The sequence below is a fragment of the Mustela nivalis genome (genome assembly GCF_964662115.1).
Source record: "Mustela nivalis genome assembly, chromosome: 9".
Lineage (NCBI taxonomy): Eukaryota > Metazoa > Chordata > Mammalia > Carnivora > Mustelidae > Mustela > Mustela nivalis.
The window spans coordinates 99573889-99593287 of NC_139028.1; the positions used below are offsets into that span (position 1 = coordinate 99573889).

A 19399-nucleotide genomic window follows, 5' to 3' on the forward strand; every position below is an offset into this window, starting at 1 on the left:
ATAGTTGATTAAAAGTTGCTAAATTATACATTTTCTGAGAGAATAGTGTTGGAGCCTAGTTCTGAAAATGTAAAGCTCTGATTACTTTATTACTGACCTACTTTCAGATTTCCTCCTGGGTTTGAGTATTCACTGAGGTTTTGAGTTGTATTAAACCTTAATCACAGCTTCTTTTCTGCTTCTAGTTTGATTCAACTTTTCTTTTCATTTTCTAGTTTGGTGAGGATTCATCAACCTCCAGTATGATGTCTGTGAATTTTGATGTTCAGGCAAATCAGAGTGATATCAGTGATTTGGTCAAGTCTTCTCCTGTAGCCCATTCCATTCTCTGGATCTGGGGCAGGGATTCTGATGCATATAGGGTAAGTTAATAAAGGATGATGAAGCACTTTTTTCAGACAAGATTTCTGAAAGCAGTGACGGTCCTTATCACTGTTCAGCTTAGCTCAGCAAACACTTAGTCAACTTCTATTAAACAGAAGGCATTCTCCTAGTAGTAGATTAGCAAGACACCGGGTCTATCTTGAGGTCTTCTTCCCAATCAAGTGAGGCATATAGACCAATTTTGGTTCAAAACTTTGGGCTCTGAGTATAAGTACCAACCCTCAAAAGTTTCTAAATTTGACCTAAGTATATGCTTCTATATACAGTTGACCCTTGAACAACATGGGGGCTAGAGGGACCGACCCCTCTAGCGACCCCTCTAGCGACTCTGCAACTGACCCACGCAGTCAGAAATCTGCATATAACTTTTTTGATTCCCCAAAAACTTAACTACTAATAGCCTACTATTGACCAAAGCCTTACTGAGAACATAAACAGTAGATTAACACTTTTTCTTATGTTGTAGGTATTATGTATTGTATTCTTAAAATAAAGTAAGCTAGAGAAAAGAAAATGTTATTAAGAAAGTCATGAGGAAGAAAAAATACATATATAGTACTTCACTGTATTTATAAAAAAAAAAAAAAATCCACGTGTAAATGGACCTGCATAGTTCAAAGCTGTGCTTTTCAAGGGCCAGCTACATTTCACTTTTTAATCAGCATTCTTTTATTGAGCTCCTATTTGTGCGTCAGGCTGGTACTGTGGATACCGCATGCAAGCTCTTTGCTGGACCTTATATTTTATCAGATGATACAGATAATAAGTTAATAAGTATGTATTTTTTTTTAAGATTTTATTTATTTGAGAGAGAGAGATAGCTCAAGCAGGGGGAGTAGCAGAGGAAGAGGGAGAAGAAACAAGCTTCCCACTGAGCAGGGCACCCGAAGTGGGACTTGATCCCAGGGCTGTGGCACTGTGACCTGAGCCAAAGGCAAATGTTTACCCGACTGAGCAACGCAAGCACCCCAATAAATATGTATTTCTGACTAGCTAAGAAATAATTGTATGTTAGCCCATGGGAATACCAAGGTATGAGGACAGACACCATGTGTATTTTATTCAGTATTAAATTTTTAGAATTCAATCCAGTTTATATTCTATCAGAATTAATATAGCCACTTAGATTTCATTCTGTGTAAAATAAATTCCCAAAAGTTTGATAACTCCAAGATTTAAGTTTAATAAGCCTCTGGTGTATCTTATTTATATTTAGAAAAATGAACATTTTACATATCAAAACAATTGTTAAACTTTGGCATTGGAAAAGAAACCATCTTAGTTCAGGGAAAAATAGTTTTCTGTGCCAGTTTTTTAAGCTCATATATGTTTTCAGGTACAAATCATAAACTCTACTTTAAACTGGCTTAAAAGAAAATGTGCCTCATATTATAGAAAGTCCAGAGATGAGAGCAAGCTTTGGGTTTGGTTAATTAAATGGACCAGTGATGTCATCAGGGACCCGTTTCTTTCCTTTTCTTCAATTTGCCATCCTCGGTATAGGTTTCATCCTAATGCTTGTCTTCCTCATGGTCATGAGGTAACAGCCAGCAGCAACTTGGAGCAACATGTTCTTTGTTCCTATGTAGCAAAGGAGACAAAGACTGGCTTTTCTTTCTCACAAGCCCCAAGCAAGCCTCTCCTTGTATCTCATGGGGCTCAGCCGACTTAGGCCTGCCCAACCCTGAATCAGTCTATGGTAAAGTAGGTAGAATTACTGACATAGACTAAAAGTCTTCAGTAGAAGGAACATGATAGAGTTTACATGATAGTGTCTACAATTTTTTTTAAATACTAAATGGTTCAGTTATCTTAATATGTTTATATTCTTTTAAAAAGTTTATTTAGCGTGTTGAAATATTGAATCCAAGGAAACTTATGAGAAATTTTTTCTCTTTATTAGGACAAACAGCATATTCTTTGGCCTAAAAGAGCAGATTGTGCAGAAAGCTATCCTAGAGTCCCTCTTGGCGGGGAATTACCAACGTATTTTCTGCCACCGGAAAACAAAGGACTCAGGCAAGTGCTGATGGATTTGGCAAAGCACTTGATTCTGCATGATTATCATCTGGCAGTTCTTTGAGAGCACCAGCCTTGGACTTGAAAGGTTAAGTCTTTATCTTGAAATCACCCAAACTTTGAAAATATGAATCTTGTTCCTTTTTCTTGTGCCAGGATCCACGAACTCAGCAGTGATGATTATTCTTCAGAAGAAGAGGTCCAAACCCCTGACTGTTCCATAACTGACTTCAGAAAAAGCCAGACTCTGTCCTACTTAGTCAAAGAATTAGAGGTCCGCATGGATCTGAAAGCCAAAATGCCAGATGACCATGCACGAAAAGTAAGGCTCACGTAGGCTGGTGTTTATTGCCGTCCATTCTGGGTGACTTCACAAGCCTCTTAGGTGGAACGAAAACTTGATAGAAGGCAGTTATTGAACTTGAAGTTTTTTAAAACTCTTAAAGAATTGGTAGAATCATTAAGAAGACTTTCATGCTATTGAAGGAGTGTCAGGGAAGTATGCTTCAGGGCTGCTCACGCACTCTTATTCTTTTGAATAAGAGTGCCGCAAAGATGAGCAACACAGATCTCTCTGTTTACTTGTTGGGGCTCATCTGGTGGGGGCCATTCTGACCCCTTCAGTTTAGCTTTGCATCCTCCCAAGTCTCCAGAAGTCTGTATAAATCAAAAGCTTGAAGATTCTCTTTGTAGCCTTTTCAACCCTGTGGCCTTTTGTAAGGTCCTTGGAAGTTTGTATGAATTTGTATGAATTTACAGATACTATAGATAAATTCCATTATGCTTTGTACCTTAATTCCTGCTAGTTATGTATAACGAAGAGTGTTATATTACTGACTAGAAATTCTACATTAGATACCATTCCAGAGATACAAATGAAAGATTAGTTTTTTGCAGAGAAAACAGACCATCACAACAACCTTTTTAAAACTTAATTTTAAAACTGTGAACAGTTACTACTGACAGTCAACAAACATTTACTGAGGTGGAAAACATTATGTACCAGGCACTGTTTGGATTCCTAGGAAAGATAAATAGACCATGATCCCCACCTTAGAGTTACTCACAGTTACACACATGTTGCAAGAACATAGCGTAGTTGCAGATCCAGTGGTTTTCCAGCTAGGAAAGATAGAAGGTTTTTGTTGCCATTGGGTATTACATACTATTGTCTTTTGAATAATTTCTCTTTTGATTTTGGATATTTAGGTTGAATTTAATGGGGTATGTGTATGTGGTATACATCTTGTAACGTGTTTTAGTTAGAGGAAACTAGGGTGTTCATATAAGCAGGTCAACACTTGTTGGTGATGACCTCGTGTTTTATATATATAAATACATGATTATAAGTGTCTATTCAAATTAGCTGTTCCTGAGGAGCTCAAGACTGCTATCTATAGAATTTTCTCAAATGTCTTTCCTGTTATTTTCAATTGAGTCAGTCTTCCTTTTGATGTTTTCAGATTTTGCTTTCCCGTATTAATAACTATACTATCCCAGAAGAAGAAATTGGGTCATTCTTATTTCACGCTATTAATAAGGTAAGTCTCCTGCTTTAGACAGCTGAAATTTAAATGCTTAGTATTTGTAATTAAAAATTAAAATGCATGCATTAAAAATCCTTGTTAGAACTAGTACTGTATTCTTTCGGCATCTGAGGTATTTTGGGTTTTTCAGCCAAATGCCCCCGTCTGGCTGATACTCAATGAAGCTGGACTCTACTGGAGAGCAGTAGGAAACAGCACTTTTGCTATTGCCTGTCTTCAGAGAGCTTTGAATTTGGCTCCACTTCAATACCAGGACATTCCTCTTGTGAACTTGGCCAACCTTTTGATTCACTATGGTCTCCATCTTGATGCCACTAAACTGCTCCTTCAAGCTTTGGCCATCAATAGCTCTGAGGTGAGGTTTTATGTTTCTCTGTAGCTCCATATACTATGTGGGGGTAACTCAAATTCAGGGTACAATTTGTATTTTTCTGGGGAAGGCATAAAAAAAGCCTCACGTTTTTATCAGAGTACAGTTTGCATACTTTAGGGTGACATAAAGCAGATTTTGTTTTGTCTTATTTTTGATATGTTTTTTATATTGATTTATTTTGTACAAATCTAAAATCGTGCTAATCACATTTTTCTGTATCTTCTTGTTTTTACTCCCAGATATATCTTAGATATATTTAATTTCTTTTCTTTAATTTTCATTCCACTTTAGCTAACATACAGTGTTATATTAGTCTCAGGTGTGCAGTGCAGTGATTCAGCGCTTCCATACATCCCCTGATGCTCATCACAAGGGCCCTCCTTCATCCCCATCTCCTGTTTCAGGTGCCTCTGCCCTCTGCCCATCTCTGCTCTGGTAACCATCAGTTTGTTCTCTGTAACTAAGAATCTATTTCTTGTTTTGTCTCTCTCTCTCTCTCTCTTTTTTTTTCCTTTGCTGCTTTTGTTTCTTAAATTACATGTATGAGTGAAATCATAAGGTATTTGTCTTTCTGTGTCTTATTTCACTTAGTACTATACTCTCTAGCTCCCTCCATGTCATCGCAAATGACACGATTTCATTCTTTTTTATGGCTGAATAATACTTCATTTTGTATGTATATATACGCCACATCTTTTTTATCCATTCATCTATTGATGAACCGTAGAGCTGCTTCTGCATCTTGGCTATTGTAAATAATGCTGCTGTAAACAAAGGGGTGCATTTATCCTTCTGAATTAGTGTTTTGTATTCTTTGGATAAATACCCAGTAGTGTGTTTGCTGGATCATAGGGTAGTTCTTTTTTTTTTTTTTTTTTTTTAAGTTTTATTTCTTTATTTGAGAGAGAGAGCATGAGTGGGAGGGGCAGAGGGAGAAGGAGAGAGAGAATCTCAAGCCAACTCTGTGCTGAGCATGGAGCCTGATGCAGAGCTCGATCTCACTACCCTGAGACCACAACCTGAGCTGAATCCAAAAGTTAGTCGCTTAACCAGACTGCCACCCAGGAGCCCTAGGAGTTCTATTTTTCATGTTTTTTTTTTCCAAATTTTTATTTAAGTTCTAATTAGTTAGCATACAGTGTAATACTAGTGTTAGGAGTAGAATTTAAATCACATTCAACACAAGTGCCCTCCTTAATACCTATCACCCATTTAGCCCATTCCCCGCCTACCGCCCCTCCATCAATCCTCAGTTTGTTCTCTATCGTCTCTTTTATGGTTTGCTTCCCTCTCTTTTTTCCCCTTCCCATATGTCATCTGTTTTCTCAATTTAATTCCACATATGAGTGAAATCATATGGTTGTTTTTTTCTTTCTCTGACTAACTTCACCTAGCATAATACACTCTAGCTTCATCCATGTCCTTGGAAATGGCAAGACTTCTTTTTGATGGCTGAGTAATATTCCACTGTATTTATGACTTCATCTTCTTTATCCATTTATCAGTCAGTGGACAGTTGGGTTCTTTCCTTAATTTGCCTGTCATTGATAATGGCGCTTGTAAACGTCAGGGCGCATGTGCCCCTTCGAGTCCGTATGTTTGTAGCCTTTGGGTAAGTACCTAGTAGTATAGTTGCTGGGTCATAGGATAGTTCTATTTTTACCTTTTTGAGAACTTCCATACTGTTTTCCAGAGTGGCCACACTATTTTGCTTTCCCGCCAATAGCGTGAGGGGTTCTCCTTTCTTTGCATCCTTGCCAGCATCTTTTGTTTCCCGTGTTAATTTTAGCCATTCTGACAAACGTGAGATGGTATCTCATCATGGTTTTAATTGGTATTTCCTTGATGATGAGTGATGTTGAAAATCTTTTCATATGTCTGTTGGCGATCTAGATGTCTTATTTGGAAAAATAGCTGTTCATGTCTTCTGCCTATTTTGTAATTGGATTTTTTTTTTAGTATTGAGTTGTATCAGTTCTTTATATATTTTGAATATTAACCCTTTATCAGATATGTTATTTGCAAATACCTTCTCCCATTCCATGGGTTGACTTTTAGTTTTGTTGATTGTTTCCTTCACTGTACAGAAGCTTTTTATTTTGATATAGAAGCCAATAGTTTATTTTTGTTTTTAATTCCCTTTGTCCCAGGAGACATATCTATAAAAATGTTGTTATGGCTGATGTCAGAGAAATTATTGCCTTGTTCTCTTCTAGGAATTTTATGTTTTCAGGTCTCACATTTAGCTCTTTAATCCATTTTCAGTTTATTTTTGTGTATGGTGTAAGAAAGTGGTCCAGTTTTATTACTATTTACTGACCAGTTTTTCCAGCACCATTTGTTGAAAACTATCTTTTTTCGATTAGATATATTCTGTCCTGATTTAATAAGATTAACCATAAATTGTAGGTTAATTTTTGGGTTTTCTGTTCTGTTCCATTGATCTGTATATCTGTTTTTGTGCCAGTACTATTCTGTTTTGATTACTACAGTTTTGTATTACAACTTGACATCCAGAATTGTGATGCTTCCAGCTTTGCTTTTCTTTTTCAAAGTTGCTCTGGCTATTTAGAGTCTTTTGTGGTTCCATATTAATCTTGGGATTTTTTTGTTCTAGTTGCAAAAAATGCTGTTGGTGTTTTGATAGGGATTTTATTTAATGTGTAGGTAGCTTTGGGTAGTATAGATATTTTAACAATGTTTTTTCTTCTAATTCATGAATGTGGGATTGCTTTCCATTTGTTTATGTTCTCTTCAATTTCTTTCATCAGTGTTTTACAGTTTTCAGAGTATAGTTCTTTCACCTCTTTGGTTAGGTTTATTCATAGGTCTTATTTTTGGCACAGCTGTAAATGGGATTGTTTTTTCAATTTCTCTTTCTGCTGCTTCATTATTAGTATGTACAAATGCAGCAAATTTCTGCACATTGGTTTTATATCCTGTGATTTTACTCAATTCACTTAACAGTTTTAGTAATCTTTTGGTGGAGTCTTAAGGCTTTTCTATATATGGTATCACATCATCTGCAAATAGTAAAACATTTTACTTCTTCCTTACCGATTTGAATTCCTTTTATTTCTTTTTGTTGTCTGATTGCTGAGACTAAGACTTCCAGTACTATGTTGAATAAAAGTGGCGAGAGTGGACATCCTGACTTGTTCCTGGTGTTAGGGGAAAAGCTCTGTTTTTCCCCATTGAGGGTGATGTTTATTGTGGGTTTTTCATATATGCCCTTCATTATGTTGAGGTATGTTCCCTCTAGACCTACTTTGTTGAGGACTTTTATCATGAATGGATGCTGTACTTTGTCAAATGCTTTTTCTGTATTTATTGAAATGATCATATAATTTTTATCCTTTCTCTTAACTGATATGATGTATCACATTGATTGATATATGAATATTGAATCACCATTGTATCCCGGGAGTAAATCACATTTGCTTGTGATGAATGATTTTTGTTACTGTATTGTTGGATTCAGTTTGTTAGTATTTTGTCGAGGATATTTGCACCTATGTTCATCAGAAATCCTGGCCTATAGTTCTCTTGTGTCATTTCTTTATTTAAAATGAGTGAAATTTGTAATTATGTAGTTAATTTATTTTTAGGAACTTATGTTTAAATAAGAATGACACAGCTGCTAAAAATATACTGCCACTTTTTTATGGCAGTCTGAAACATCTGATTCTTTATCCTACTCATCACACTATGCCTGCTGCTTAATATTATATTATTTTACAACTTTAATTTATAGATATCTTTATTTCAACCAAGCCAGAGCATAGTTTAAAGGTCGCATTGATAAGAATAGACAGATGGGTTAATATTCATGCCCTGAACCTCCCACATGCATCTCATGGAGTTAATCACTGCTGTGTAGTTAATTACTCTAGTTCATAATTTCTGAGATACAACTTCTCTAAAATAAGGATGCATGTTACAATTGATGACAACCTAGGTTTGATGATATAGTTATAGTAAATATACAATTAAATTGCTCTTATACCTAGTGTTTAAATGTTCATAAGTTTCATATCGAAAAAATATTTATTTATTTTAAAAGATTTTATTTATTTATTTGAGAGAGAGCACAAGCAGGGGGAGAAGCAGAGGCAGAGGGAGAAGGCTCCCCACTGAGAGGGGAGCCCCATGCAGGACTCCATCCCAGTACCCTGAGATCATGAAGTGAGCTGAAGTCAAATGCTCAATGGACTAAGCCACCCAGGTGCCCATCCAAAAAAAACTTTTAAAAGAAGTGTGCATGAGTGCTTAGGTTTATTTGTGATATTTCAGAACTAATTTTTTAAGTATGAGAAGAAAATATTGTCTGTTAAGAGTTTCCCTTGAGGGCGCCTGGGTGGCTCAGTGGGTTAAAGCCTCTGCTTTCGGCTCGGGTCATGATCCCAGGGTCCTGGGATTGAGCCCCACATCGGGCTCTCTGTTCAGCAGGGAGCCTGCTTCCTCCTCTCTTTCTCCCTGCCTCTCTGCCTACTTGTGACCTCTGTCTGTCAAATAAATAAATAAAAATCTTTAAGAAAAAAAAAAAGAGTTTCCCTTGAAATACACAAATTCACAAGTAGATTTGAGCCAAAGTTTACTGTTGCTATACTGTACAACAGGCCTGGTGCCAAAAAAGTATATCAGATATTTATCAAATGTTTTTTTGTGGTCCAAAAGCTGTGGGCCAGGTGCAGGTACAGTGGGAACAGATGCTATATATGGGATGTGATGATTGGGCCCCCAAAGGCTACCACAGCTGTGTTCCCCTGATACTTTTTTCACTTTCTGTTGTCACCAGCGAAGGCAGTGAGGCAGTATTCCTCTGAAGAAAAAAGAGCTCCTTTAGAGATTAACTGCCTTTCTGTATTTGAAAATTACACTAAAATTTCAGTTGTTAAATACTGTGGTGCTACAGTAATTGTCAAAAGAGAAATCAGTGGATCAGAATAGATACCACAAAAATACACCTTAATCAGCAAGCACCCTTCCCTCAACTACCAACATTTGGAAAGTCCTGTAAGTTTTTCTTCTATTCAAATATTTCGTAGTGTTGCAACACTGTTGCACTGGCGATCTTCAAAAGTTACTATATTAAAAAGTTTTATTACCACATAGTTTTTACTAGTCATCATTAATGGCTGCTTTTGAATTTGTATATCACAGCGTACTCCTCAGTTGTTGAATGTTTAGGTTGCTGACAGTGCTTACCTATTACCAATAATGGTTTTCTGTATAAAGTTTTTTTCTGCATTCCACGTAATTTTCTTAGGAAAGATGGCTAGCAGTGGAATTACTAAGCCAATGAGTCTTTTGATGGCTTTGATACAAAATGCCAAACATCTACCAAAAGATTTGGGCCAGTTACATTGCCATCATCAAGGTTGGAAAGTATTCATTTCATTGGTAGCTTCCCCAGAATTTGGCAATTGAACTAATTGCTAACTTTTGTTATTGTTTACTAAACACGATCCCTTTACATGTGATGAATCATTTAATCCTCACAATAACCCTGCGAGATAGAATTTGCCTATTTGATAGATAAAGAAACGGGCAAAAGGGATTTACCAGAAGTCTCAAAGTTGGATGTATTTGAACTCCAGGAGATTGGCCACAGCACTCACACCCTTTGGCCGTGCCACACAGCCTCTGACTTAACATTTGTAAAACAAGTGTACTTTAAAAAATATCTCTCCTGCGTTGTAACATAAATTTCTTTATCCTTTAATTGCATTTTTATTTTCTTATTTTAATTTTTTCTGAAGTTTTATTTTTCTTTTCTTTTTTTTTTTTTTTTAAGTAATCTCTACATTGAAGGTTGGGCTTGAACCTATAATCCTGAGATAGAGCCGCATGCTCCACAGACTGAGCCAGCCACACATCCCTTTAATCATATTTTTTAAATAAAAGTTTTTGTATTCACTTTGCTCATTTTGTTCAAATTTAGATTTTTTTTATTTCATACAAACTCTTTATACAAAATCTTTAATTCTATCATACATGCAAAAATTTTTTTTTCTTTTTTTAAAGATTTTATTTATTTTTTTGACATACAGAGATCACAAGTACGTGGGGGGTGGGGGTGGGAGGAGGCTCCCTGCTCCACAGAGAGCCCACTGTGGGGCTGGATCCCAGGACCCTGGGATCATGACCTGAGCCAAAGGCAGAGGCTTCAACCCACTGAGCCATCCAGGTACCCCGCTTTTGTCTTCTCTTTTAAAAATACCCTTCAATTTGCCCATCTTTTCTCTTTTGATTTTTATTGTTAGATTTAAGGTATCCTTACAAGAAATTTGAAAGCAATTAGTTCTATTTTGTCTTTGCTGTCTATTACTTGTCTTTAAATAGCTGTCTCAAATACAGTAAAATATTTTCCTATGTTGTCTTTGAGACCATTTGAAGTTTTAGGTTTTACATTTAGGTTTGTGAACCATTTCAAGTTAAATTTTTTTTTGTAATACAAAGTGGAGATCAAAGTTCATTCATCAAAGTTCATATCACATAGACATCCGGTTGTTCCAGCGCCACATCTTGAGAACCCTGTCATTTCCCTCTTGAGTCACCTGTCAGGTTTGCTCTGAACTGCAGATCCTTTATCCAGCAGCTTACTTGACCGTCTCCATGTGGATGTCTAAAACACACATTAGAACTACAGGCCAAAACTAAGCTCCTTTACATTGTTCCAGTCTTTTCTTCTCTGTCTTTCCCATTTCGGGAAACAGTAAAGCTAGTAGTTCAGGATAAAAACTTGGAGCCGTCCTTCACTCCTTTTTTCCTGTCTCAGGGTAAATTCAGTGTATTATAACTTACCTTGCTGATATTTTCAAAATATACCCAGAATTGCAGTTTATCTCCACTGCTGTCTGACCCAATATACCATTATCTTTTCTGAATTATTTCACTGGTCTCTGGCCTAACTTCTCTGCTTTTGGCATTTGTCCCCCTGTAGACTATTCATAGCAATCAGTAAGATCCTTACACAAGGTCATATGTTGTCGTTTGTTCAAATCTCCGCAATGGTTCTCCATGTAACTCATAGTAAAAGACAAGAATTTATAGTAGTGTAGAATGTCTTACATGACTTTGTTACTTTTCTGACCTCATCCCCATGAAATCATTCCTTTGCTCATTCTGCTCTAGCCTCACTTACCTCTGCATTTCCTTGAACATACTAGGCATGCTCCCACCTCAGCCTCTTTGAACCTTCTATTTTCTCTGTTTGGATACTTCACTCCACCAAGATTCTTCATAGCTTGCCTTGTCTCCTTGAAATCCTTTAAAATATTAACTACTCAGTAGGTCTTTCCCTTACTCCAGTATTTAAAATGACATTCTGTTCCCCACTTTGGTCTATTTAATGTTTCTTCCCAGCTATACTCTTCTCCATCACATTCTTCTCATACTGTGCTTTTATGACTCTTGACTAAAACGTCTACAAAGGCAGGGACTTATCTTTTTATTTTCTGCTGTATCCCCAGTATATAAAACACTAGTAAAAACTCAGTTATTTTCTGGATGCACTGATGAAAATTCATTTTTTTCCCAAAATACTAATGAGTTTATCTCAGTATAAGATATTTGTACAACCATCATTCTGGTCATAGGAATAAACATTTTGTTTCTTATGTGAAAATATAAAACACTTTGAAATCCAAATATGGGATTTAATTGCGTCTGGGTATGAACCACAAAGTAAGATTTTAAATGTAATCTGAGAGCTACTTAGATTATGCCTCTGTAATATGGCATATTTTGTACACCTTGGCTTGGTTATAGTGACATATTGTGGATGACCTAACAGACAGTGGGAAGGCTTGTATTACTATATTTCAAGACTTGCCGTAATTAGGTCAGTGTGGTATTGGCACAAGAATACTCAAACATACCAATAAAACATAAGAGAAAAATTAGAAGTAATCCCCTGTATTTATGCTTATTTGATTTATGATAAAGATATACCAGTAGTTCAGGGCAGTGGAGACACCTGTTGGTTTTTCAGCAAGTAATGCTGGAATACTTGGATATCCCTGTGGAAAAAGAAATGAACCTTGCCTCCTCCCTCACTTCATACACAGAATTAAGTTGAGGTGGATCAGGTACCAGAATATGAAACATGAAATAATAAAGGTTGGTGAAAAAATAAGAGAAGGTCTTCATGATGTTATAGTAGACAAACATTTAAAAAGCTCTAACTGTAAAATATATATTTGTATAAATATATAAATAAATATTTGTATAAATATATATTTTATATATTCATATTCACATATATATCTGTAAACAGAACTTCATCAAAAGTAAGAATGTCTTTTATCAGAGATACTAGTAAAAGAATAAAAGGCAAAGCCCAGACTGGGAGAAGATATTTGCAATAAATATTTCCAACAAAGGACCCATATCTGGTACATATATAAAGATTTCCTTCAAATCAGTAAGGAAAAGACAACCTGTGGTTAGTTTTTTTGTTTGTTTTTGTTTTTGTTTTTTTTAAGATTTTATTTATTTATTTGACACAGAGAGAGAGATCACAAGCGGGCAGAGAGGCAGGCAGAGAGAGAGGAGGAAGCAGGCTCCCCGCTGAGCAGAGAGCCTGATGCGGGGCTCGATCTGAGGACCTGAGATCATGACCTGAGCCGAAGGCAGAGGCTTTAACCCACTGAGCCACCCAGGCGCCCCTGGTTTTTTTTTTTAATGGTGAAAACAACAGGCACTTCAGAAATGAGGATATCCAAATGGCCATAAGCACATGACAAAATATTCAACACCAGTACTAATCAAGGAAATACAAATTGAAACCACATTGAGATGCTACTTCATTATTTTTCTAAAACAGCTAAATTTTTTTTATAACTTGTTTTTCTATTTCTTTTTGAGTCGATTTTATGTTATATTTTTTCTAGAAAATTAACAATTATATAAACTTTCCAATTTATTGGCATAAAAGTCTACATTTTCCCTATAATCTTTAAAAATCTCTTATTGATCTTTTTGTTTTATTTTTTTGTTTTTATTTTTTATTTTTTATAAACATATAATATATTTTTATCCCCAGGGGTACAGGTCTGTGAATTGCCAAGTTTACACACTTCACAGCACTCACCATAGCACATACCCTCCCCAGTGTCCATAACCCCACCCCCTTCTCCCAACCCCCCTCCCCCCAGCAACCCTCAGTTTGTTTTGTGAGATTGAGTCACTTATGGTTTGTCTCCCTCCCAATCCCATCTTTTTTTTTTTTTTAAAGATTTTATTTATTTACTTGACAGAGAGATCACAAGTAGGCAGAGAGGCAGGCAGAGAGAGAGAGGGGAGGAAGCAGGCTCCCCGCTGAGCAGAGAGCCCGACGTGGGACTCGACCCCAGGACCCCAAGATCATGACCCGAGCCGAAGACAGCGGCCTTAACCCACTGAGCCACCCAGGCGTCCCCCTCCCAATCCCATCTTGTTTCACTTATTCTTCTCCTACCCCCTTAACCCACCATGTTGCTTCACCACTTCCTCATATCAGGGAGATCATATGGTAGTTGTCTTTTTCCACTTGACTGACTTTGCTAAGCATGATACACTCTAGTTCTATCCACGTTGTCGCAAATGGCATGATTTAATTTCTTTTGATGGCTGCATAGTATTCCATTGTGTATATATACCACATCTTCTTTATTCATTCATCTGTTGATGGACATCTAGGTTCTTTCCATAGTTTGGCTATTGTGGACATTGCTGCTATAAACATTCGGGTGCACGTGCCCCTTCGGATCACTATGTTTGTATCTTTAGGGTAAATACCCAGTAGTGCAGTTGCTGGGTCATAGGGCAGTTCTATTTTCAACATTTTGAGGAACCTCCATGCTGTTTTCCAGAGTGGTTGCACCAGCTTGCATTCCCACCAACAGTGTAGGAGGGTTCCCCTTTCTCCGCATCCTCGCCAGCATCTGTCATTTCCTGACTTGTTAATTTTAGCCATTCTGACTGGTGTGAGGTGATATCTCATTGTAGTTTTGATTTAAAACAGCTAAATTTAAGGAACTGACAGTACTAATAGATTCTCATACTTTCTGGTAAGAGATACATCCCAGGAGTTAGAAAACTTCTTGGTCATGGGACGCTTCGGTGGCACAGTCAGTTAAGCACCCGACTCTTGGTTTTGGCTCAGGTTGTGATCTTGAGGTTGTGGAATTGAGCCCCACCTTAGAGCCCACACTCAGTTCAGAGTCTTTTTGTCCCTCTGCCTTCCCCTTGCACCTACCCCCATTCATACTCTCTGACTCAAATAAATAAATAAAAATCTCTTTAAAAAAACTGGTTGTATCTTATAAAACTAAATATATGCCTGCCCTAAGACCCACTGCTGAGTATATATATCCAAGGAAAAGGAGCAAATATATCTATCAAAAGGTAGTTGCAAAAATGTTCATAGTAGCTTTATTCATCATAGCCCAAAACTGGAAAGAGTCCAAATGCTTATCAGTATGATAATGAACAAACATGAATGAACAAACAGTGAACAATGTATTCACATGGTAGACATTACACATCAATTTTTAAAAAAATAATAAACTACTATACACAAAAACCATTCAGTTTTGTAAACCTTAGATATTGTGTTGAGTAAAAGAATCTACAAAAGCATATAGATTATATATACATGGAAGGGAACATGCTGTTTGATTGCATTTATATGAAGTTTAAGGACAGGCAGAGCTAATTTATGGTGATAGAAGTAACAACACTGGTTGCATCTGGGAATTGGGTTGGGTTGCCCAAGGGAATCCTTTGGAGTCTTAGAAACATTCTAAATGTTTTATATCTTGAGATGAGAGGTTGTTACAGGGATATATACACATATAAAAATTCACTGATTTATATACTTTAGTGTTTATTACACTTTACTTTTTATTTTAGTAAAAGGGTAAAATTGGATTTAAATAAAATGGACAGTTAGCCATTAACTATTATGAGATAACCTAAAAGAAGCCAAAAGACGTATATTTCAAAAGTTTGTAACTCTCAGGAAATATTAGTTTACTAACATTTTTCTAATTTTTTTTTTCCAGCCCCTGACCTTTTTGAGCCTGGGAAATGCTTACCTTGCTCTGAAGAATATCAGTGGGGCACTTGAGGCCTTTAGACAGGCTTTGAAATTAACGACCAAATGCCCAGAATGTGAAAACAGCCTGAAGTTGATACGCTGTATGCAGTTTTATCCTTTTCTGTACAACATCACCTCTTCTGTTTGCAGTGGTAAGCAGCTGTTAAATGCTGGCAAAATAATGAGCTCGACCAGGGTTCCTGTTCTGATCAGCAGAACACAGAAAATGATTTTCTCCATTTTTCCCAGGGATTTTACATCACTAGTATAATTCTACATACATCAGAAGGAACTTAATTCATTACTTACATATACATGCCTTAGGGTATTGTGTCTAATTTTGTCCTAGAACCCGCTGAAAAAGGCTGGCTAAAGTGTATTCAACTGAGATTGATAGATGTGTTTCTTAATGACTGATATTCATGGTAAGGGGTATATTTCATATATATATATATATATATATATATATATATATATATATATATCTCCATATAGACAACCTGCAATAAGATTTAAAGATCTGATCCTCATTCACTGAAATATACCCCCTTGCTTTTCAGTAAAGATGATCCAGATCTTGACTGCACCTTTAAACTAGTCACCTGACACTGAGGGGTATCTTCTTGCATACTTCCACTTTCTCCCACAGCCACCAGTGTATATATATATACATATATACATGTACACACATACACCCCCCCACACATACATGTGCATAAGTGTGTTCATCTGGGTAAAAAGTTATTTGAGTCAATAACTATCTGAACTATTGTAAATGCATTGGTTAGAACTCCTTAAGGGTTCCATTATGTTTATTTACTTGTTTAATTTTCACTGTAAGAATAAAAAACATTCAGCTTGAGTTAGGAGAGGCGAGGTTTACATATATGTGGACCCTCAGAACCTTGCTGTTGTAGAACACACCATGGGTGCTTTGTTAGTGCTCAGATCAGATTGTAATATTCAAGCAGAGCATTATCAGTCGATCGTCTGTTCACTTAAGTAAAAAATACATCCTGCAAATGGTTTTCCATTCACTGTGCTAGACTGCCTTGGGATCTTATTGAAATGATAGGCAGTAACACTGTAGTGTACATTTTTAAGTATCAGAGCCCAGTTTTTTAGTGAAGAAACTAAAAACCTAGTAGCAGCAAAATTCCATTGCTCAGTTGTGGATGAGAACTGAGCACAATCTGGAGTTGCTTGCATGAGTGTGGAAGGCCTAAGTGTGTCAACAACGCAACAGTGTGTAGCTGCGTGATGCAACAGAGTCCTGTAGACTCCTGTCTGAGCCTTAGCTCTGCCATAACGGTGTTTCTGGTCCCCGTAAAGTAGCTTCTGTCCTCATCTATGAAATGAAAGGGAAAATCTGTCCCATAGACTTGTTGGTAGGATTAAATAAGGTCCTTATCACATGATAGGTATTGGGTAAAAGTAAGCCATTAGAAATTCATAATAATTACAAAATAGTTCCACCTTAAAGGTGCGAGTTATGGATCTTTATCTTCTTACTTAATTCCAGAAAATATGTTGTGGTCTCTTAAATTCCCTAGATTACCTAACAATAGCCTTGTAAACAGAATTTCACTTTTCTCAATGAGCTGCTTTTATAAATAGTCTCATATTTTTTTACCTGCTTGCATCTCCCTTGCCCCTCTTGATGTCTTTGTTATTGGAAAGAAGAGTTTTGTATATATATAGTGACCCTCTTCTAAAAAGCCTTTTTGCTAATATTACTTCACATGCTTTTGCTTAGGATTTCAGTTTCTTGAAATTTATTATTTATGTCAGTCATGTCAAGAGATGGAATTCAGTTGTCTCGAACTTCTTCCCCAGAGCATAATTTCAACTAGCCCAGGAAACTAATAACCTGAAACCAATCTACGAAGTTGTAGTATCTTAATATTTAGTTGTCCAGGTATGCCACAGATATTATTACTTGATCTAATACAATGAAAGAAAATAATTTGACTTGGGAAGAGGGAATATTTTTTTTAGTTGTTTCAGAGAGAGCTCTTGAACAAATTTTTTTAATTTAGTCCCTTTTATGTTGCGATTAATTACTTTAGAAGAGAATCCACCATCTGCTAACTACTGATACCGCCTGATGGAAATGTAAGCTACAGCATTTTCTAAGTTGACAACTTCATTGTCAATACTGAGTTCATTTCTGTATTGATTTTTTTCTTTGACAGTGTTTTTACATTACTGTTTCCACAGGAATCCTATACATTCGTAATTACTTTGCTGAGTTCCAGCTTTGAAAAGCTGAAACTTCAAAGCAACAAGTATCTCCTTGAACTTGAACTTCTTATATTTGAAAACCCAGTTTAATCTTCTTTATCTCTGGGCTTTACTAAATGGTTGAGGACAAAAAAGAGAAAAACCTGTGACTAGTGGTTGCATTTCTGTACCTTCAGATGATTGTCTGCCTTTTGCTTTTTCACTTTTGCAATATTGAAATAATTTTTATTTTTATTTTTATTTTTTTAATTTTTTTTTTTTAAAGATTTTATTTATTTGTTTGACAGAGAGAGATCACAAGTAGGCAGAGAGGCAGGCAGAGAGAGAGAGGAGGAAGCAGGCTCCCTGCTGAGCAGAGAGCCCGACGCGGGACTCGATCCCAGGACTCTGAGATCATGACCTGAGCCGAAGGCAGTGGCTTAACCCACTGAGCCACCCAGGCGCCCTGAAATAATTTTTAAATACTGAAATAACTTCATAAGTTGTCCTACTTGTCTGAGACATTATCTTTCTGAAGTTTTATTATGACAGTATGAAGTTTTCAAGATATCAACAAGGCTTATGATTCTTTTTCCATATAGTAATCAAGGAATTCCTGTTGATTTTTATTAGAGAAGAATTTCAGCTGCTCTTACCCTCACCATCCCAACCTAAGTCATTACTTTATGAAAGTCTGTTTGAAAAGCTACCATTGAAGGGGCACCTGGGTGGCTCAGTGGGTTAAAGCCTCTGCCTTCAGCTCGGGTCATGATCCCAGGGTCCTGGGATTGAGCCCCACATCGGGCTCTCTGCTCAGCAGAGAGTCTGCTTCTCCCTCTCTCTCTGCCTGTTGCTCTGCCTACTTGTGATCTCTATCAAATAAATAAATAACATCTTTAAAAAAAAAAAAAGCTACCATTTTAAAAAAAAGCTAGTATTTAAAAGCTTTACAGATAAGATTTTCTACAAGATCAAAAATAACTAATTACTGTTAGAAAACATTTCTTTAATAATTTTCTGACCATTATTGTTAGTCTTTAACAAATTATTTTCTTTAAATATCCGTGTTAGTAACTGTTTTTACAGCCGCTATAACATAGTATAATCTCTTGGATGATATGAACTTAATGCTAAAATTGTAGGCATAGGCAGTCTGTTAACATGAGCAAGTATTTTATTGCTTTTCATATGTAATCGTGGAATTTTTTACAGATTTTCAGTGTATGCTTCTTGGAAAGTTTGCACAGGTACTTCGTTCAACTTAAAAATACACAATCACTGTGCTTACAAAATGCTTCCACTTGTAAAGGCTTTATAGCCAAAAACTATGTCAATGCATAATTATTTATCTGACAGTTTTTCTAAACTTCTGTTGACTACCATGTATTAGGTGTATGTTCTTATATAGAAAGTACTTGACATCATCTCTCTCCTTTGAATAGCTTTTAATAAATTCTTCTCTTTTATAGGTAGTTTTATATCAGCACCCCAGTTTCAGCGATGCTGGGAAAGAAAGCTTTAATAGATTTGATTTTTAAATTGTCTACTCTTGAGCTAACTATTAAAAGAGAGGCTAGCACTTTCAGTTTTGATTAAACATTTATTGTGGCAGTTTTGAAACATGCATTTTACCACATTTAATGGTTTGTTATTTCACAGTTTATCTTAAATAGAACTGAATGTGTCACTTTAACAAACCCATTCTTCAATAACAACAACTTTTTAAAGTAAAATGGAATCTGTTAAGTAAAGTTGCAGTGCTTTCGA

General features: G+C 36.3%; 1 protein-coding gene across 3 annotated transcripts in view; it reads left to right on the forward strand.

Annotated features, from left to right (window-relative positions):
- Positions 1–19399, forward strand: part of TTC17 (tetratricopeptide repeat domain 17) — a 117632-nt gene that overhangs the window by 38805 nt on the left and 59428 nt on the right. For all 3 annotated transcript variants that reach the window (XM_082684023.1, XM_082684024.1, XM_082684025.1), the window contains exons 11-16: positions 216–362; positions 2288–2403; positions 2560–2725; positions 3867–3944; positions 4081–4305; positions 15375–15561. In XM_082684023.1, the coding sequence (XP_082540149.1) occupies positions 216–362; positions 2288–2403; positions 2560–2725; positions 3867–3944; positions 4081–4305; positions 15375–15561 (919 nt within the window). The remainder of the gene's footprint in view (positions 1–215; positions 363–2287; positions 2404–2559; positions 2726–3866; positions 3945–4080; positions 4306–15374; positions 15562–19399) is intronic.